Raw genomic sequence first — 22,400 nt, 5'->3', positions numbered from 1 at the left:
CCCATCCGCTTCCTGTCTATTTCCTTCTTTAAAACGTCTGTATCTCCGAATCTGTTTCCGGTGGGGAAAACCGGTCATGCGCGATGCGCGATCCCCCCCCCCCCCCGTTGTAACTCGCGAGTGAAATGTTATCGTTCCAGGATGTAGCCAGGGTCCTCGCGCTCCATGAATGGATGCTTTTTTTTAACGTGGATTCGCTCGTCGTGGAGCTTTAAACAGCAAAGCGCAGTCAATGGGGGGAATGCTGGCACCCACAGTAAGTTGTCATTAAAAAATCCAGGCACCCAATGTGTTAAGAATATCTTGTTATCGTTGGATAAGATTTTGTCCACATTTCCATCCATGCTGTATTGATGTTGGTACCAATAGGAGAGACAACAGGGAAACGTTGATCAAAATAACAATTCATTAATTAAGTAATGCAGATGTTTAACAATAATTTAACTCTTGAGAGCGTAAAATGAAACCAAATGGACCCGTAAGGGTCCATTTGGTTTCATTTTACACTCTCAAGAGTTAAAGATCTATAAGGGTCCATTTGGTTTCATTTTACACTCTCAAGAGTTAAAGATCTATAAGGGTCCATTTGGTTTCATTTTACACTCTCAAGAGTTAAAGATCTATAAGGGTCCATTTGGTTACTCCATCATTTAGCTGGGGACCACCTGGAACCCCCTCAAGTGGTTGAGAACCACTGGTCTCTAGAGTCAAAACAAATCTGGTAGATGACCTATGACCTAATTTCATGTCTGAAAAAGAAAAGAAAATGCTGCCTATTTTTTGCAATGATTCTTTCTTTTTTCTTTTCCTACCAATTATACCAACTTGTCACTGCTGACCCTTACAGGTTGGCCTGGGTATAGGGTGTAGTAGACCACGGTTTCTCAACATAGGGTCCAGGGACCACCAGGGGTCCAAATTGATGCTTGCAGTTTTGTAACTCTTTCCTCACAAGATTTTTTTTATTTTTTTATTTTTAAGAGATTCAGGTTGAGGGTTAGAGATAGTGTTATGCCTGATTTGCACTTTGCACCCATTTTGGGGCGGGAACCCCTATTTGTAACTATACCTTTCTGGACGGGAAGCCCTTTTGGGGTTCCTGTTGCTATGTACAGTAACAGTATATAGAAACATACATTTGTTGTAATTTTTTAATACATAATTGAAGTTTTTCAGAAAACTTAGGTCAGGATTTAGAAGGCGTTTTTTAGAATGGGCCTCAGGTCTAAATGTGTTAATAGTTGCGCGCTGGTGTTGTGCACCCTGAAATAGACGTTCTACAAGTGGATCTGTAGATCTACTATTTTTCAGCTTTAGGCTTACGGTTAAAAAAATATAATCGCCGTTATAGAATATTGATGTCCTCACAAGTATAGTAATACAAACCTGTGTGTGTGTGTCTGTGCGTGTGTGTGAGTGTGTTACCTTGTGTACATCGTCTTTGTCTTGTCTCAGGGTCTTCAGCTGTCTGTCCAGAGCTTTGATTTTGGAGGCGGAGCTCTCGTAGTCCTGGCGTAGTGTCACCGCCTCCTCCAGCTGATGTTCCAGCCTATCAGAGTCTAGGAACCGAGGAGAGGGGCGGGGCTTCATTCAGCTGTACATTTAATATTGTTTTTTTTTACACTGTATGTGTGTGTGTGTGTGTGTGTGGTTGCATCTCTGACCTGCTAGTTTCTTCTTCAGTCGTTCTATTTCCTCGTTGAGTTTCTTCATCTCTCGATCTCTGGACAGAGTCCCTCCCCCTCCCCTGGCAGGGGACTCTACACACACACACACACACACACACACACACACACACACACACACACACACAGACAAGCGGTTGAAAATTAACCACAACATCAGAGCTCCAATGTGTAGTATTACGTTTTAATTAGAGGTGTAACGATATAGTAAAAAATAAAAAAAAATCAACGATCTACTATATCGATATGCAAACAGCAACATATCGTATTGTTTGACTTTCTATCGTATCGAATCGTTTTGCAATGCAAATAATCAATTTTATCGATACTAAGTACTTGTGCGTTCTATTTAGCTATTTTAAGAAGAAAAAAAGAGAAAGAGGGGTTTCATTACTTTTCCATTCCATATCGCTACACTTGGTTTATGGATAAATGTGTGTAATCTCTGTGTTCATGTCAAGGTGCGGCTTTGTCCATATGTGTTCAAAATACAATGTCCATGTATTTGCCAGAGACTCATTTATATCCATAACGATATAATATATATATTTTTTTCCCATAAAAAAACCTGCACTCTCCACATGTTTCAAAAAGATTTATTTTTTTTGCTACATAGTTACTGTATCGATTTTAAATCATTGAATAGTATCGTATCGCCATGAATGAGCCAATATCGTCCGTGTATCGTATCGTCAGCCATGTATCGTGATGCCTATCGAATTGTTGTTAAAATTACACCTAGTTACACCCCTAGTTTTAATCATCGTTACATAATTGTTTGATTTCCAATAAAAATGTTGGTGGAGCAATTCCACCATTATTCATTAGTGTGTGGGGGGGGGGTCAATTATTTACCATCAATAATGTTTTTGTCGTCACCTTGCAGTTTGCGGTTGAGCTCCTGCTTCTCCTCCTCCAGGCGGCGGATCCTCTTCTGGAAGGCCTCCACCTCCTCCCCCCCCGCCTCCGGCCTCTCCAGCATGGAGGAGGACAGAGACACGGAGCCTCCGTCACAGAAGCAGCTGTCTGTGGTGTAGGTGAAGCCCACGAAGGGCAGGTGGTGTCCGGTGAAACCTGTGTGGCTGACCGGAGGCCCCACGTCCTGTAGAGACACACACACACACACACACACACACACACACAGAGGTGAGCTGGGAAGTAATCAGTGTACATTTTGAGAGCAGATTTTGATTTCGTCTTTTTGAATAAAATTCCATTTAGTTTTAGTCACATTAACCCATTAAGACGGGGAACGCATCTGTGTTATTTTCACGATTTTTCACAAATAGCAGATCTACAAGCTCATAGCACGGCACTATGGATGCACACTTAACTGGGACATCTGACTCACTGGGTTTTTGCTAAACATTGACTTAAAAAGGTGTGTACGTAATGTTTTTGTAGGGTTAAAACAAAAAGATGTGTGTGTGTGTGGAAAAAGTTGAAGCTCTATATTGTGATAGTTATCATTGTTATAGAGTGGAAACAGAAGATCAAAATCATTCTTCAGCTTCATTTTTATAGTGTTCCAGTTCCAATTATATCTGCTCACTTATAGTTTATCCTGTATTCCCTCTCCTGTTACTGAACAAACACTCTATAGCAATGATTACTATCACAATATATAGAACTATTTAACACTGTGTTTAACAAATACATATCACTTACACACCCTTTAAGTTTTCATGTACTGTAGGCCTATTGTCTATTTTATATATTCCATTTACAGCTTTGAGCAGGGCAGGCTATGTAAAAACAAACCAACTTTCTTATGGAAAACAACAGCAGACATGTGTCCATTGTAAATAGTGCATTTTCTCATGAATTGAAGATTAATTAAACGTTAAACGACTACAATTATCAATCATGAAAAATGCATTCCTGAAATGCAGTTCCTGTGGTCAGCCTTTGGATGGCAGTATAGCCCATAAAACAATATATATATAATAATTAAAATTCTATTTAGACACTCTGGAAATATTAATAGATTATTCTGACCCATCCCTAGAAAATAGCTGATCTACGATGCGTTGTGAGCTTGTAGATCTGCTATTTTCGATGACACCAGCACAAAACTACGTTCAAATCACGTTTACTGGATTGTTACTGAGCAGTGATGCCAGATTTTGTGAGAGTAATAAGCAACCAGGTCAAGGAAAACAAGCCCAAAAGAAGCGACTATGCCACACAAGCACTTTAAACCGATATACTGTATATATCGGCTATTTGAAAATGGCCGATCTACAAGCTCACAAGGCGTCGAGATGCCAGGCGTTGTGAGCTTGTAGATCTGCTATTTTCAAAAAATCTTGATATAAAATTAGGAATATTTGGAAGAATTCTGACATTCTAACAACACAAATCTGGTACGGGGCTCCCTGGCACAAAACATTTCCAGAGGGGGGTTATAGGGACAAATACAAAAAAAACATAATCTATGACATGAAAATATTTGAGAACCACTGGTTTAACTCATTCACTGCCACGGACGTAATTTACAAAAGTAAATTTTTCACGGATTTCTGTTGTTTTCTAAGTGTTTTTCAAAACACAAGCCACATTCAAACAGCCATAGCTCTGGAATGGAGGATCACGGCGGGCCATTTTTTCCCCCGACGCTACCAGACCCCCGTGCGTGCAACGAGCCCCTGTCCGTGAGGATCAGGTTCACAGAGAATATTCCATGATTTTTCAAAGGTACAATAAAATCGCCGTTTTCTCTGGCAAGGGTACAGTAGACGGATGAATTAATTCATTAATTCCTAGCAGTGAATGAGTTAATAAGTAATTTAAAAAAAGACATTGGAAGCAAGCCCAAATAAGCAACTACACTTTGAAAACAAGCCCAAAAAAATGCAACCCGCAACTATCAATATTTACAAGCGACTTTACATAAAAGGAGCTTAAAGGGATATTTCACTTTCAAAAAAACTTTTGGTGATTTTATCGTCTACTCAGGCTTTTGTGAGCCCCGCAGACAGTTTTTAAGTTGCTTGATTCATTATTTAGATATTAGATATTCATTTTATCAGACACGCCCCCTTCCTATACAAACCCATTGTAACTTCAAACTCCGTTTTTAACATGTTAGATTCATCAAAAACACCCGTCCTTGGTTCTGGTGACTCATACCGCCCCCCTAATACGCGAGGGGGCCGTGTTTTTCAATTACGTTTTTCATTTATTTTTTTAATATTTTTGGGAAAATGGAAAAAATAAAATACAATTAAAAAATAGAATAAAATGAATGAAAAAAAAATCGCGGAAAAACCCGGCCCCCTCACGGGTGTTTTTGATGAATCTAACATGGTTAAAATGGAGTTTGAAGTTACAATGGGTTTGTATAGGAAGGGGGCGTGTCTGATAAAATGAATATCAAATATCTAAATACTGAATCGAGCAACTTAAAAACTGTCTGGGGTGCTCACAAAGGCTTGAGTAGATGATAAAATCACCAAAGTTTTTTTGAAAGTGAAATATCCCTTTAAAGTCGCTTGTAATAAGCGGATATGGCAACGCTGCTACTGAGACGTGTTTTTGTTTGTTACTAACTGGGTTTTTGAGGACGTCCTCGTCCACGTCGAAGTTGGACGTGTCCGATGGAGAGGAGACGTCGGGGACGTAGGGAGCCTCCAGGGAGCGGATGTTGTCCCAGTCCACGCCTCTGAAGAACGGGTGGGACCTGAAGTCCTCGATGCCCTTCTGGCCCAGGCGGGTCTCCCGGGAGCAGATCAGACTGCGGATCAGGTCCTTGGCCTCCTCAGACACGTCAGACACGTGGGACGGGAACTGGAAACGCTCCTGGACGGACGGACGGACGGACAGCGAGGTTATTAAGAGTTTAGCATTTACTTTCATTTAGTTGTGGAAAAAGTACTCGATCTTTTTACTTAAGTAAAAGTATCAATACCGCAATGTAGAAATGCTCTGTAAGTCCGGAATTAAAAATTTACTTGAGTAAAATTACAAAAGTATTGGTATCGAAATATACTTAAAGAACCAAAAGTATAAGTACTCATTATGCAGAATGTCCAAAGTTTTCAAAAGTATAAATGTATGAAAATCTCTTGAAAATAGACGATCTACAAGCTCATAATGATCGTAGATCTGCTATTTTCAAATGGCCAAAATATACATAGGGCTGAAGTGGTGAATAGAGCACCGAAGTCTGACGTAATTTACACATCCTACCTGGGTCACGGTTTCCCCACCCCGTTCTGAATCCCCATAGACGTGTTTAATATCGCGTCAAATAAGAACTGTGTTCCAAAAATAAACACATGACCCCGGCGGTTTGACTCATATGGATATGAACCATAAACTGACGGTGAGAAAACACTAATGTTACTTCCGACGAATTAGTTACATTTTCGCCAAAATCAGACTGTTTCAAATATGAGTGACTGACTATCTATATAAACGATACAGAAGCTCCTCCCTGACAATATCACAGAGACAGTTTGTTTATTTTTGGACCACAATTCTTATATGAGACGATTCTAATGTGACCCAATGTTATTCTCCATAGCGAAATTACTTTACGAACCAGGGGATGAACGAGTGACGTCAGGACTTCTGTACTCTATGTATGTTTGGTAATAATAATCAAAATCTACAAAATAAATAGTAACTAAAGTTTTCAAATAATTGTAGTGGAGACTTGAATTCATGGATATTTTTTAGCTTTTGTCACCTAAGCCAATAATTTGATGACCTCCTACCGGAACTGCTGCCTACCAGTTCGCTGGTCATCAAATTATTGGCTTAGGAATGAGACAAAAACAAAAACATATCCATGCATTCAAGTCTCCATGGGGTGACTAATCGATAGGAAAAAAAAAATTGGGGCGAACTATCCCTTTAAAATTTGTTTCAGAGTTAGTTGCCCCTGACTTTATTGGGTTAGTTAGGGGCAAGATGCAACATTAGAAATTGCACAAAAAAAGCTCAAATAGCCCTCTATCTCACAATGACAACATGGAGCGTGCGTGCAGTAAGTATACCTCATGGTTCATGATCTTGCCGTACGTCTCCACCAGGCTCTCGGCGTAGAAGGGGGTCTCTCCAAACAGCATCTCGTAAACACACACTCCCAGGGACCACCAGTCACACTCGGGGCCGTAGCGGCCCATCCCGTCCTCCATGGCCTGCAAGATCTCTGGGGAAATGTAGTCCGGAGTCCCCACCGCCACCGATGACTGCACCTACACACACACACAGGTTTGTATTACTATACTTATGAGGACATCAACACTTTAGGACAGCCATTTTATGAATGCCATTTGAAAATATATACATTTTTAACCGTAAGCCTAAAGCCGGAAAACAGCAGATCTACAAGCCCACACTTATAGATCAGCTATTTTTTGGTGCATGACACTGGCGCGCAACTAAGTATAAATCATGTTTAACGCTAATTCCAATCCCTAAACCTAACCTCTAAATGTCTAATCCTAACCTGAATGTTTTTCTAATTGTAAACGTATCTCTAAAAAAGTTTTTTTAAACTATAAAACAGCCATTTGTCTTGTGAGGACCAGGAAAACTGTCCTCACAATGTAGATTTCTTCAAATTCTACTATACTTGGTCCTCGCAAGTATAGTAACACACACACACACAGACGCCATTACACTTGGAGTCCACATTATACTTGTAGTCTGTATCAATGGTTCTCAACCTTTTCAGGCCGTTGAGGGACCCCCCAAAATAATCATATTTGAACTCGGGAGTGGGGACCCCCCCAAAAATAATCATATTTGAACTGGGGACCCCGCCACCCCGAAAAAAAAGTCCTTAAAAATTGTCAATTCACTGTCATCGGACCGCCACAAAATCATGTGGGGACCACCCTGGGGGTCCTGACCCACAGGTTGAGAGCCACTGGTCTTTATCACATACTGCAGCAAAGATGCTAACCCAAACCATGCTGCGAACAGCCTTTTTGCATGTAGTTGAAGCGCAAGGGGGCGGGTGGGGAGAGAGCCTGGCGACGCGAGCTATGTTAGTGCAGTGAGTGGCAGTTGGGGCAAACGCAGTCCCCACAACATCATTTACGATTCTGTGCCTATCGGTACATAACTCGGACGGCGCTTAGTCGACTAGCAGACCATCGGCCGGTCGTCGCGGGCACTCGCGCCTGGAGGCGCTCGGGCGCGACTCCTCGGCCTCAAGGTCTGCTGAGTCGGCGCGCCTCCGTCATGGTCCAAAACTATACTTTATCGGTGAAAAAAAGTAGTCTGCGATTGTTTGAAAAAGTAACGTCCAAAGCGGGAGTCGAACCCAGACTCCCAGTTGAAGTGGAGGTAGAGTCTAATGATTAGCGAGGTGCGCCACTGAGGCCAGTGCTGAAATTGGGTATTCGGGCTGTATTAGAATGTGACATAGGGGTGTGCCGATACACTAATTTCACCAAACGATACGATACGATATTTGGCTCACAACTTCGATACGATTTCGATACGATACGATACGCACTTTTTTTATTATGAAAAATATATGGGGGAGAAAAAAAGCAAATGCAAACAAATAATTCTGTTTTTGCATTATTCAGATATGCGAACTTGTAGCTTTTCAGCTACAATAGCCGTTTTGAATCCAAATAGGGCAATAGTGGGACACCTGACCCGAAAAAAAAACAACATGTCACCCTTTTCACCTCGGGGCTGTTTGCATGCCTGATTATTTTGTAAAAAAAAACGAGGGGCGAGGTTTCCCAACTACATGCAAAAAGGCTGTTCGCAACCACGCTACGTCACGGAGATACAGGAAGTACTAAAGTACTAAAAGGCAGTTAGGCTGTCTTCCTTTCTTTTTGTCTTGGACTGCAGCTAACTGAGTTGGCTGAGTTGTGAATGCTAATAGGCTAAGTCAGCAGCAGCACTCAGCACTGTTAAAAAACACAACCCAAGCCAAAAATCGTGGTGTAGTCATGGACTCTGACCTGAATTTTAACAGCCATATTAACACAATTCTAAAGTCAGCAACAGCAATGTATGTCTCAGCAGGATTTAGAAAAAAAAACATGTCCATACATTACATTCATCTTCAGTAGACTTGTATGGAAGCGAATAGATGCAAGAGAAATGCTTTTTAATCTTCAGGATGTCAAGGGATTTGTTGTGACGTTATTGAAATGAAAATGCAACAGAATTTAAAGTTAATCTCCACGTATGCTCATTCTATGACAGATTTAAATTGCGTTCATTTCCTGAAGATTAAAAAGCATTTCTCTTATTTCACTTGAATTTTCGAATTTGCCATTTGAATTACACTAAGAATAACATAAGAATAACATTTGAATGCACTGTGTGTGTGTGTGTGTGTGTGTGTGTGTGTCTGTCTGTCTCTTACTGTTCCATCCTCCATCATCTTCAGACAGGACCCAAAGTCTGCCAGTCGGATGTGTCCGTTAACGTCCAACAACACATTGTCTGGTTTGAGGTCTCTGTCACACACACACACACACACACACACACACACACACACACACACACACACACACAATTAGATCACTGACAACAGATCATATTGTCATCGTCTCATCAACATCTCGTCTTTGTGATGGAGACAATATTGACATAGGGAAGGGCATTAGGACTTTCTTATTCGTAAAGGTGTAACCTTTGGAATGTGGGCGGTTAACCACAGTTAAACGTCTATGACTTCATATCAATAAATAAAGTTGCAGTCTTACGCGTGGGCAGTTCAAATAGGGCCTAAAACATGTATTAGTTGCATACATAGTTTTCTTCTCTTTTTTTTTTCTTAGGCATTGTAAATTACTAGATGTTCGGGCCGCGGCCTCACATATAGTAGCCTACAATATCGAGGTCGGACCCCCAGCGAATGCTTCACGGGGGTCCGCGAAGCATTCACTGGCACGCGGGTTTCCCACGCTCTGCTGCGTTGCGCTACCCCGGGATGTGCGCGCTCTCCCACAGCCATGAGAAGCTGTTTGAGCTAAGCTATGTGAGCTAATAACAACACAACCTGGACTCCACGCATGCGCAGTTTGATATCAACTGCGTTAATACTCCCAACCTGTGGGGTGCAGCAGAGTGCCGTAAGGCATCCAGTGTGGCGGAAAGTACATGAAGAAGGAGGAGGATAGAATAGTTCAATATGGTCGAAATAACTAATACAAATGTATACTGAACGATTAAAAGTACACTATCCAAAAGGCGACAGGCATGATCGATTTTTAGGTCGAAATGTGTGTAGGAAATTGGACACGTGGTCTGCTAGAACATGGCAGAAACAAAGGGTCTTACCACAATGACACGGAAGTCCAACCACTACGCGACTGTATATATAGATTGTATGAGGAACAATTCTAGATGTTATTTAGGTGACTTATTCCATTAACCTAAACTAAACTCCTTAACTGAATTCAATCCGAGACCGCATACTGTGTCATTTTAGATTTCTTTGGCTATTAAAAAATAGCAGATCTACAAGCTCATAGCGCGGCACTCGGTGCCGCGCTAAGAGCTTGTAGATCTGCTATTTTTCAGGGGGGAAAAAATCATGAAAATGTTTGCAAATCTTTGAATAAATATATATATACATATTACATATTAACTCAAATCTTTGCTTCTGGGGGTCCCTGGAACAAAATATTTTGAGATGGGGGTCCGTGGCCAAATACATTTCATTTTGGGGGTCCTTGACATGAAAGTTTGAGAACCACTGATACATATATAGCAACATATGTTTTGTTTTTTTTACTGTTAGGATTTAAAAGACATAAAATAATGGTTAAAGTGCGTTCCCGGTTTTAATGGGTTAATATCCTGTTAATATTTTATTAACACACATGCACGTCCGCACACACACACACCCCTACCTGTGGACGTAGTGCTGTTGATGGATGGAGTGCACAGCTAGGACCATCTCAGCCACATAGAACCTGGCCATGTCTTCAGGAAGACGATCTTCAAACTTACTGAGCAGCGTCAACAGATCTCCACCCACGTAGTAGTCCATCACTAGATACTAAAACACACACATACACATACCATGTCATATTGAGTACAGATAGAGTACAATAGTTCATATTGGAACTGTGGACCCCCCCACAATAAATCATATTTGAACTGGGGACCCCCCACCCAGACAAGCACTTGGAATTGTAGGATTTGAGGCATTACATTTCAGTCTGACATGGTTCCACAGATAAATATTGTGAAAATAGCTGATCTGCACGCCTTTTTTTCTTTTTTTTTTGGCACACATTTTCTTTCTTTTTTTCACTTTACTGTCATCTGGGGACTTTTAAGACCTTTTTAAGACCTCTAACATGAAAATACTAAAGTCATAATAAGAGCATTACTACGTCAAAAGTAACCAACAAACTATACTATAAACAATGGCCAAGTTGTCAAATATTACCAAAGAAAGAGGCAAACACTGTGAAATATAGACGATCTGCAAGCCAAACTACAAGCTCGCTTGTAGATCAGCTATGTTCACAATATTTATCTGAGGAACCGAGTCAAACTAAATGAGTCAACTCCTACAATTCCAAGTGCTTGATAGAGTGGGGGGTCCCTAGCAGTGTTGCCAGATTCTGTGAGAGAAACAAGCAACCAGGTCTAGGAAAACCAGCCCACAAGAAGCCACTATGGGCCACATGAGCACTTCAACATATACATCAGCTATTTGAAAATAGCAGATCTACAAGCTCACAACACGTCGCGATGCGACGCGTTGTGAGCTTGTAGATCGGCTATTTTCAAATAAAATCGTGCGGGGAAATTATAATAACCAGATCTGGCAACCCTGGTCCCTAGTCCAAATATGATTCTTTAGGGGGGGGGTGTAGGCTACCTGAGCCAACAATACCAGCTAGCGTTAGCTATTCATAATAGTCTCCTCATATCCGTTAATAATAACAAAACCACCACTGATTCAGAGGGCGAGCGATTGCATCCCCAGATGTCCTTCTGATGGATTTTGATCGGCCGTCAAATGTTTCTATTGTTCATGGAAATCGCTTTGAAATTGATCCAAAAACGACGTTGTTCACCACAAACTCTTCAGTCCGACAGAGGACGCCCTGACAATATAGGGCATTGGTTCTCAAAGTGGGGTCCGGGGACCCCCAGGGGTCCTTGAGGGGAGTGCCAGGGGGTTCCCAGCTAAATGAGTTAATTTAGCATTCAATTCAGTTTAACCACTTGAGCTCGATATACATTGGCTATTTTTCAGGCCGTGACCCCCAAAATAATCATATTTGAACTGGGGCGTTACATTTAGTTTGACTTGGTTCCACAGATAAATATTATGAAAATAGCCGATCTACAAGCTCACAACGCCTTGCAATTCGAGGAGTTGTGAGCTTGTAGATCGGCTATTTTCACAATTTCTGCATCTCATATTATTTGACAATTTGGCCAATGTTTGACCAGTTTTTAATAGTATAGTTTGTTGATTACTTTTGATGCAGTAATGGTCTTTTTTTCCAGGTATACTGTCATCCACTTATACAGTCATCTGGAGACCCCAACACCCCCCAAAAAAAGAATCATGTGGGGACCACCCTGGGGGTCCCGACCCGCAGGCTGAGAACCACTGTCATAGGGTACAGTCGGCGCTACTAACCAGGAAGTTGTCATCCTGGAAGGCGTAGTGCAGGGTAGTGATCCACTGACAGTCTCCATTCACCAGGACATTCCTCTCCTCTCTGAAGCACGCCGTCTGAACAACAATAATCATCATCACCACCAGGCTCATTACATTATTACACACATCACTTCATTATATATGACACACATCAGTTCATTATATATGACACACATCAGTTCATTATATATGAGACACATCAGTGGTTTAAACGGGTCAGTGAACATGTCTGTGTGCTGTGGGTGTGACTGTGTGGTGGGATCACTAAGGTGTGTCTGTGGGTTGGTGGCAGGGTATTTTAATGTTAATTGTAGGGGTGGGACGATATGAAAATTACATGTCACGATTATTGTGGCAACAATAATCGCGATTAACGATATTATCGGGATAATCAGAATATGCTTACAACTTAAAATGCTACAGCATCCCTATTATGCGGGGAACGTTTGCCAAAAATAGCCGATCTACAAGCTCGCAACGCGTTGTGAAATTGTAGATGTGTCATGTGTAGAGTATAATAAGTGTACACTAACTAACTGTGCTCTATAGTATAGAGGGTTTAAGTGGTACTTAATTTATTTGCAGCTCAACAAAAGCTAATTCATCCTAGTGTATGATGGAGGATAAATGAGAATCTCCACGATACGATTATTAGTTTTTTTATCACGATAAACGATAAAAATGATTATCGTCCATAATAGCGATTGGCGGTTTAATTGTGCTTTTCCATTGAGCATTGGAACATAAAAATGACATTTCTGTTTGGTTTTTGGGTTTGTAAACCGAAATTATGCAGGACAGATATGACAAATAACTTAACAATAACAATATACAAAGAAATAACTTACAATGATCGGTACCGATAATCAAAATGAATAATTTCCTATGCCAAATTTGGCAAAAGTTTATAAAAAAAATAGCTGATCTACAAGTACACACATATCGTCTATTTCCACTATTGATTTCTTTTGGAAAATGTATGTAAATGATTATGACGATATATGCAAAATAATTGTGATACGCCGATTATTTAATAGTTGTGACAGGCCTAGTCGGTGGGCGTGTCTGCAGATTAGTGTCTGTACTGTACCTCAGCTCTCTTCAACATCTCCCATTTGTTGAGGATCTTCATGGCATAAACACGCTCCGTGTTCTTCATCTTCACTACCGCAACCTATGACACACACACACACACACACACATTAATAAAACGACCACAACAAATCTCTGCGGTCGTGTTCTGACCTTTTTATATTGTCTTACTTTCGTTGTTTGTTTCATTAACCACTTAAGCCCTATGCTTAGTTCCCAAGGTGTGTTATTTCTGTATAATGACCGATGATGAGCTCGATAACAGACCGCTGTCCAATCAAAGGCTCAGAGCACCTGCTGCGCTGCTTGGTTTTATGACGTATCCCACACGGCAGCCATGTAAACCCAGTGGTTCTCAACCAGTGGTCCGGGGACCACCAGTGGTCCTTGAGGGGGTTCCAGGGTGAAAAGGGTTGAAAACCACTGATGTACACAAACGCACCACGTCAACGACAGATAAACAATGCTCTCAGGGATGTTTTTTGAAAACATCTGAAGCGAGAAATAGACGATGGCCGTAACCAAACATGTATTCTATTTGATCAACACTTCTTTGTATTCCAAGGCGACCGTCCGTGGCCTGTCCGTCCAGCGCAACACTTAAGGAATACTTTCATTAACCGTAAGCAAGGAAATACGTAGTTTTATGTTACTTCTGGGTAGGGGTGTTGGAAAAAATCGATTCGAATACGAATCGCGATTCTACTGTTGGACGATTCAGAATCGATTCTCTTTTTTTTTTTAATCAATTAAAAAAAAAAAAAAAAAAAAAAATTAGGATCTTGGATTTACTTTTGTGTTTACATTATTATCAGTTGATAAAACCTTTACAATTATAAAAGCTACATAAATGAATCAATAATCGTTTTGAATCGAGAATCGTTTGAATCGAAAAAACGCTTTTGAATCGGAAAAAAACGCTTTTGAATCAGGAATCGTTTGTCTTGAAAAAATTGATAAAAATCGGAATCGTCACCCCAAGAATCGGAATCGAATCGAATCGTGAGATAGCAGACGATTCACAGCCCTACTTCTGGGTCAATTTATTAATTTAGTAGCCGTGTAATAAGCGGGATAATTGACGGCACGCCGGTCGTTGTTGAGAAATAACGCCCTTCGGGATCATTAAACCCCGAGGCGAAGGCAACGACCGGCGCGGTGTCAATTATCCCTTGCATAGCCAACATACAAGCTCACAACGCGTCGGGGCGCGTTGTGAGCTTGTAGATCGTCTATTTTCGCCCGAATGTTAACTCCAGAATAGGGACACAAGGGTTCAAGAGGTTAAAATCCTTGTGTATATTGTATTGGTGTTGCTGCACAGTCTTGTGGACATGATGCCAGGCCGACATTTGGCTGCTTGTGCCTGTATGAGTGAGTAACGAATATACTCTACTTACAATTTACAATGTAGGCCTTTAGCAGACGCTCTTTATCCAGAGTGACTTACAAAGAGCAAGGTAAACACCCAGTGGGGGAAGAAGTATTCAGATATTTTACTTAAGTAAAAGTAGCAATACGAAAATACTCTTGTTACAAGTAAAAGGCCTGTTTTCAAAATGTTACTTGAGTAAAAGTATTGGCATCAAAATATACTTAAAGTACCAAAAGTAAAAGTACTAAAATGTTTGAAAATAGTAGATCTACAAGCTTACAACGCGTCGCACCACAACACGTTGTGAGCTTATCTGCTATTTTCAAATAGCCTATATATAAAATTAGGCTAAAGTGGTTAATGTATGTTTTATAATACAATAATTAATATTTATATCTGCAAGTAACTAGTAACTATAAAGTTTTCAAATAATTGTAGTGGAGTAAAATTACAATATTTGCCTCTTGAGATGTAGTGGAGTAGAAGTAAAAGTACTGAAAACTGGAAATACTCCAGTAAAGTAAAAATGCCTCAAAATTTAACTTAAGTACAGTACTTAAGTAAATGTACTTAGTTACTTTACACCACTGGTAAACACATGACATAGAATACAGAGAGACAGTGTAGTGCCTCAGTAAACTAGGATACCAGGTACAGTAAACAATGAACCTAGCATCAGTTTAAACAATATAATAATAATAATAATAATAATTGGTTGACTGGTTCTGTCATGCTGAAACATTTAGTCTGTTTTCCAGTCATAGAGCGTCTGATCAGCTGCTTTGGGCTCAGAGTACTTTAATCATCATTTTAATGTCAATTTGGACACAAGGGCTGCTGTCATTTATAAATCCCTTCTGCCCCGGTCAAAACAAGTCTGATCGTGTGTGTGCGCGCGTGTGTGCGTGTGTGTGTGTCATTTCTCTGCCAAAGAAGAGGTGTGTCACAACCACACCTGGTTGCCACAACAACACACACACACACACACACCCACCCCCTCTCTCTCTCTCTCTCTCTCTCTCTCTCTCTCTCTCTCTCTCTCTCTCTCTCTCTCTCTCTCTCTCTCTCTCTCTCTCTCTCCCTGTCTCTCGCTTGCTCCTTTTATAGACAAACATCAAGGCTGGCCTGATTCAGAGCCAACATGACTAAGCGCACACCACACACACACACACACACACACACACATGTTTGTATTACTATATTTGTGAGGACATCAACACTTTAGGACAGCCATGTTATGAATGCCATTTAAAAATAATAATTGCCATTTTAACCGTAAGCCTAAAAACAGCAGATCTACAAGCCCACAACGCGTCGCGCTGCGACGCGTTGTGAGCTTATAGATCAGCTATTTTTCGGTGCATGACACTGGCGCGCAACTAAGTATAAATCATGTTGAACTCCAATTCCTAAACCTAACCTCTAAGACACCTAAATGTCGAATCCTGACCTGAATGTTTTTCTAATTGTAAAAGTATCTCTATAAAACAACCATTTGTCTTGTCAGGACCGGGAAAACGGTCCTCATATTATATTTCTTCAAATTCTACTATACTTGGTCCTCGCAAGTATAGACACACACACACACACACACACACACACACACACACACACACACACACACACACACACACACACACACACACACAGTGTGTCTGTCAACAATAGTATTATGTATAATTTAGTACGTTTTGATAGAAACATAGTCGGTATGAAATGTCTCAACCGAATTATGACCAGTGAGCACAGTGTTCATTTTGTCAACTGAAACCAGGACGAAAAATGTTGGTCGACTACCTTTCTTTCACTGACGAAAACTAAACAAAAACTACATTAAAAACTAAGCTACGATGACTAAAACTATGACTAAATTAAAATATAGTGTCAATTTTGTCAAAAAGTAAAACTAGACTAACACTAGACTACAAAACTAGAAAAAGTGCTCCTCGGAGCACAGGTCTCCGCCAGGTCAGGTAGGTTATTGTGGCCACCTGGTAGCGCTATAATAGGCCAATGTGAAAAGGGTGCCATTTCTTCCTTGTGCTAGTGGGAATGTGCGTGCATGCATTATTTGAGGCATTTTGTTGCAAAAATGTGTTTTGGTAAATTAGACCTGCTGGTGGCGCTATAACAGGCCAGTGTGAAAAGGGTGGCATTTCTTCCTCGGCCTAGTGGGAATGTGCGTCAAGTTTTCACGGAAATCGCACACTGTGTTCAGGATTTCAGACATTTTGTTCAAAATGGACCAATCCTGCAAACTTTGGAAGCCAACCTTAGCCAATCTGGATGGAATATGAAATATCGGACAGATCCATCTTGATTACATGACTATAGAGATACTGTGTACCGATTTGCGTGATGTTTGGATAAAATCTATAGGAGTAAATGGGTTTTGCACAAATCGGCCTCCTGGTGGCGCTATAACAGGCCTATGTGAAAGATTTGGGGCAGAGATTCTGAATTGGCATCCAGGGAGTGTGTGTGCACAGTTTCGCAGCGACCGGGCCAACGGTGCCAGAGATTAGCTGGTAACACACGGACAGGACACACGGACGGACGGACACACGGACGGATGGACAGGGGGTAAAACATACTCTCTCGCCATGCCTTTCGGCCTGGCGGAGACAACCACACGAAAATAGCCGAGCATGTAGATCAGCTATTTTCGGCACAGGGCTATGTACAAATCAGGCATTACGACGCAATCAAGGCCCGCCATATAATACATTTTAGTCAACTAAATCATACATGGGCAACTGGCGGCCCGGGCGACAAATGCGGCCCCCACCTTCACTTAATGCGGCCCCCACCTTCACTTAATGCGGCCCCCACCTTCACTTAATGCGGCCCCCACCTTCACTTAATGCGGCCCCCACCTTCACTTAATGCGGCCCCCACCTTCACTTAATGCAGCCCCCACCTTCACTTAATGCGGCCCCCACCTTCACTTAATGCGGCCCCCACCTTCACTTAATGCGGCCCCCACCTTCACTTAATGCAGCCCCCACCTTCACTTAATGCGGCCCCCACCTTCACTTAATGCGGCCCCCACCTTCACTTAATGCGGTTAATATCGGAATACTGATATATTATTGATTTCAGCTGTTACCATTGCAAACATGCAAACATGACCCGCTTTAAAAACTTCAGTCTATGAGTAGCTTAATGACTAGTATTAACATTTTTTTATGTCCAAAGTATTTGTATTTAGGTTCATAAAGTTAACATAAGTATAAGTACATGCATTTGAAATTAAATAAAAATGTTACTTTTCAGGATTCCAATTCAAAAATGGCAAAAATAAAAATCAGGATTCCAATTCAAAAATAGCAAAAGTAGCCGATCTACAAGCTCAAAACGCGTCGCACTGCGACGCGTTTTGAGCTTGTAGATCGGCTACTTTTGCTACTTTCGTGTGACATAGAATGGCGAAGGACAGCATTCATTTATGAAAAACGTTACGGAGATAAGAGGTGTCTGCCCGACAGTATATATGCAATGTGGCCCCTCTGGAGTGAGTGTGGAAATATAGTGGCCCTCTCCATCATCACATCACCCCTGGACTAAATCAACTGTAGATTTAGTTGACTAGTCTAAAACTTTAACATTTCAGATGACTAAAACGTGACTAAATTGAATTTTATTCATTCAGATGACTAAAACGTGACTAAAACTAAATGGAATTTTATTCAAAAAAGACTAGACTCCATAGCGTCCCGCCCTGCTCTCACACACACACACACACACACAGAGGGCATGATGTCATAAACAGGAAATGCTACAAGCAACGCTTATCTGGAAAACACTTCCTGTCGCTCCACAGGAGACGCACGCCGTTTATGGAACTTCCTGTTTAGAAGTCAGGCCAGGAAGTCAACTTGACACTTAAACATCTCCACGCTCGTTAGGTGTGCGTTAAGCTAATTAACATTTTAACGTGGCATAAATAATTGTTTGTCTAAAGAGTGAATGACCACGTTCACCTTGGTGTCCCAAAATGTTTCCACAAAGCCTGATCTACAAGCTCACAACGACGGCTATCGATGCGACACGTTGGGAGCTTGTAGATCTATGTTCAAATAGGCCAAGTATAAATTTGGGATGACTGAAATATGTTGAGGTTCAATTTTCTGTATTAAAAAAATAAAATAAAAAGGGTTTGTTTATTAAAAAGTTAAAGCTCTATATAGTGATAGTAATCATTGTTATAGAGCAGTGGTTTTCAACCTTTTTCATGCCAGGGACCCCTAAATTGATATACATTTGGCCGCGGACCACCATCTGAAAATGCTTTGTGCCAGGGACCCCCAGAAGCAAAGATTTGAGTTGATTTTTCAAAAATAGCAGATCTACAAGCTCATAGCGCGGCACTCGGTGCCGCGCTATGAGCTTGTATATCTGCTATTTTTGAATAGCCAAAGCTAAGTGGTTAAAAAAATAAAATAGTGTTTCAATTGTTTTTTTTAATTTTTTGCCTATTTTTGTGTGTCATCACTTCCAATTTCACGCACTCATCCTGTATCCTGTATGAGAAGTTCTCTCTCCTGATTGGATGAAATGGGTATCCTGCCCTGAAAATGTCTTTTCTGTTTAGAGCTGGAGAGAGACATGGAGAGAGACCCCTGCTACCGAACAAACACTCTATAGCAATGATGTTCAATGGAGCCGAAGAATAGAAAGACTCCGTTTCTACTGTTGGTCGTGTGTGTGTGTGTGTGTGTGTGTGGGGGGGGGGTCTATTTTGGTCATTACTTCCTGTCTGGCTCAGGTATCAGGTATTTCCTGTTAAGCTTCCTGGAATCCAGCCTCTGTCCTGTGACAACTTCCTGTTCCTGTAACCAATGACACCACATGCTAGCCACACGGCTAGGAGCGCTATATTCACTCCACGATGCTACAACAACAGCATTCTCCAAGCACGCCGCTTACCAACTAGAACAGATCTACAAGCTGACGACGTGTCAAAGCTTGTAGATCCGCTTTACAATCCACACTGCCGAGTATAAAATGAACCACATGAACCCTAGCGTCCCTATTCCGGGGCGCGAACATTCTGCTAAAATAGCCGATCTACAAGCTCACAACGTGTCCTATAAAATGAAAGCTGATGAATGGGCTCCCTCTCCTGATTTGCTGTTACTGAACAAACACTCTGTAATGATTACTATCACAATATAGAGCTATTTAACACTGTTACTGAACAAACACTCTATAGTAATGATTACTATCACAATATAGAGCTATTTAACACTGTTACTGAACAAACACTCTATAGTAATGATTACTATCACAATATAGAGCTATTTAACACTGTAAATGCCTTTGCACACAGGGTGCTATTAGTCAATCAGTTTTTACCGCATGCGAAAAGACGCACGAATCGAACTGGGTTCAATTGAAAAAAATCACCGCACGGGGTGTGCATGAGGTCATTGAGAACCATGTGTTCATTTAAAAAATGATAGTCCGTTTTTTCCGCGCGGAAAATCGCACCCTGTCTGCAAAGGCCTTTACTGAACAGACACTCTATAGCAATGATTACTATCACAATATAGAGCTATTTAACACTGTTACTGAACAAACACTCTATAGCAATGATTACTATCACAATATGCTATTTAACACTGTTACTGAACAAACACTCTGTAACAATGATTACTATCACGATATAGATCTGTAACCAAACATATCACTTAAACTACCTTTAAAGTGATAGTTCAGGTTGAAATATTTGGCGTTAGTAAAGCGCATTTCAAAGGTTCTTGTCAAATAGTTGCTGTTTTTAAAATGCCACAATGATATGCATTGTGTGTGTGTGTGTGTGTGTGTGTGTGTGTGTGTGTGTGTGTGTGTGTGTGTGTGTGTGTGTGTGTGTGTGTGTGTGTGTGTGTGTGTGTGTGGCTGTTTTGTCAAAGCAAATACACAGCATATCTGTGTCCTGCTGAGTCAGGTCAACACACACACACACACACACACACACACACACACACATACATAGACAAACACACGTGCTGCAGTAATGCAAGGAAATGTTTGCTACATTCCAGACATAAACCAACACACAGAGGAGAGGAGAGGAGAGGAGAGGAGAGGAGAGGAGAGGAGAGGAGAGGAGAGGAGAGGAGAGGAGAGGAGAGGAGAGGAGATCAGGAGAGGCAGACCGAAAGAATTAGGAACAAACTGAGACACAGACAGACAGACAGACAGACAGACAGTCTTACCTCTCCGAAGGCTCCTCGACCAATCACCTTCAGCATCTCGAAATCGTCCCTATGGAGCCGCATCTCTTTCACCGTGTTGGTGAAGGGTTTGACTGGAACACAACATGCACAACAAACACATTAGAACAGTGTGCACCAAACTGGGGGTCCACAACTTATTGGAGGGGGGGGGGGGGGGGGCTGTGAGCTTGTTGTTCAGTTTCCGGTGCACAAAACCGGTACACGACCAAGTATAAATCGGGCATAAATCTAACCTGAACCATAATGTCTGCTTCTCAACTTCTACTATACTTGTGGGGACAGTTGGTCCTCACAAGCATAGCATCTCTCACACACACACACACACCTTCTATTCAACACCTCGTTAGTAACCACGGCAACCACAATTTCCCATTTTTTTCACTGTGGGAGTTGTGCCACTTCCTGAAGACAATATTCAGAGAGACAGACAGACAGACAGACGGACAGACAGACAATTTTCTGATCTAGGAGACTGACGTTTTACAACCAAAACAGACAGTGTTGTTTGTCTCTGTAGGACAGTGTCTGTGTTTGTCTGTGTGCATGCGTGTGTGTGTGTGTGTGTGTGTGTGTGTGTGTGTGTGTGTGTGTGTGTGTGTGTGTGTGTGTGTGTGTGTGTGTGTGTGTGTGTGTGTACATTCCTGGCAAAAGACAAGTCTAGTCTAGGGTAGAAGCCTGTGGCCTGTTTAACTAATATAAACATACCATCAATATCAGCAACGGGCAGAAAGCTCACATCTCTCCAATACTTAAACTAGTTTTTTTGGGGGGTAAATGAATGCCCTACTTCATCATAATACAGTGTCACACAAAAGTAGCATAAATGAGAGATCTACAAGCTCACAACGCGCCGCAATCGGGACACGTTCTGAGCTTGTAGCTCAGCTATTTTTTGCTATTTTAGATTTTTCTGTGTGTGTGGGTTTTATAAATATTGAACCAATGAAAAGTATTCTATTAACCCATTAAGACCTGAGGCCGATTAAAAAAATGTTTTCTAAATCGTGTTTAAAATGTTTTCAAGATTTTTCAAAAATAGCAGATCTACAAGCTCGTAGCACGGCACTCGGTGCCGCGCTATGAGCTTGTAGATCTGCTATTTTTGTCTAAGAAATCTAAAGTGACACAGATGCGTTCCAGGTCTTAACAAGAGCATGTGACTAAATAACAACTACATTGGATCCATTGGAACAGGTTTTTTTTTTTTACATTTCCTGAAAAGTCAGTTTTGGACATACAAGCTTTCCACCCGAGTGACCCGACACAGTGATGATATTATGTATACAGAATAGAATACTGAAACAATATTCATTGAACTATTCAGTGTTGGTCACTAATGTGACAGAGATCTCTATTCATGATTAATATGACAGACAGACAGA

General features: G+C 41.2%; 1 protein-coding gene across 3 annotated transcripts in view; it reads right to left on the bottom strand.

Annotated features, from left to right (window-relative positions):
- cdc42bpb (CDC42 binding protein kinase beta (DMPK-like)) overlaps positions 1-22,400 on the bottom strand; it is a 419,833-nt gene that overhangs the window by 386,437 nt on the left and 10,996 nt on the right. For all 3 annotated transcript variants that reach the window (XR_013934750.1, XM_080453508.1, XM_080453509.1), the window contains exons 2-11: positions 20,998-21,089; positions 13,400-13,483; positions 12,289-12,384; positions 10,532-10,680; positions 9,037-9,130; positions 6,689-6,889; positions 5,238-5,486; positions 2,565-2,787; positions 1,665-1,760; positions 1,426-1,559 (exon numbers count right to left, since the gene is read on the bottom strand). Coding sequence is in view for 2 of the 3 variants with exons in the window: in XM_080453508.1 (XP_080309634.1) it covers positions 1,426-1,559; positions 1,665-1,760; positions 2,565-2,787; positions 5,238-5,486; positions 6,689-6,889; positions 9,037-9,130; positions 10,532-10,680; positions 12,289-12,384; positions 13,400-13,483; positions 20,998-21,089 (1,418 nt within the window). In the remaining variant the exon portion in view is untranslated. The remainder of the gene's footprint in view (positions 1-1,425; positions 1,560-1,664; positions 1,761-2,564; positions 2,788-5,237; positions 5,487-6,688; positions 6,890-9,036; positions 9,131-10,531; positions 10,681-12,288; positions 12,385-13,399; positions 13,484-20,997; positions 21,090-22,400) is intronic.

Source organism: Gymnoscopelus braueri, assembly GCF_963280865.1.
Source record: "Gymnoscopelus braueri genome assembly, chromosome: 16".
NCBI classification, from domain to species: domain Eukaryota; kingdom Metazoa; phylum Chordata; class Actinopteri; order Myctophiformes; family Myctophidae; genus Gymnoscopelus; species Gymnoscopelus braueri.
The sequence above is the reverse complement of the archived record's forward strand: the minus strand, read 5'-3'. Positions and strand labels throughout refer to the sequence as shown.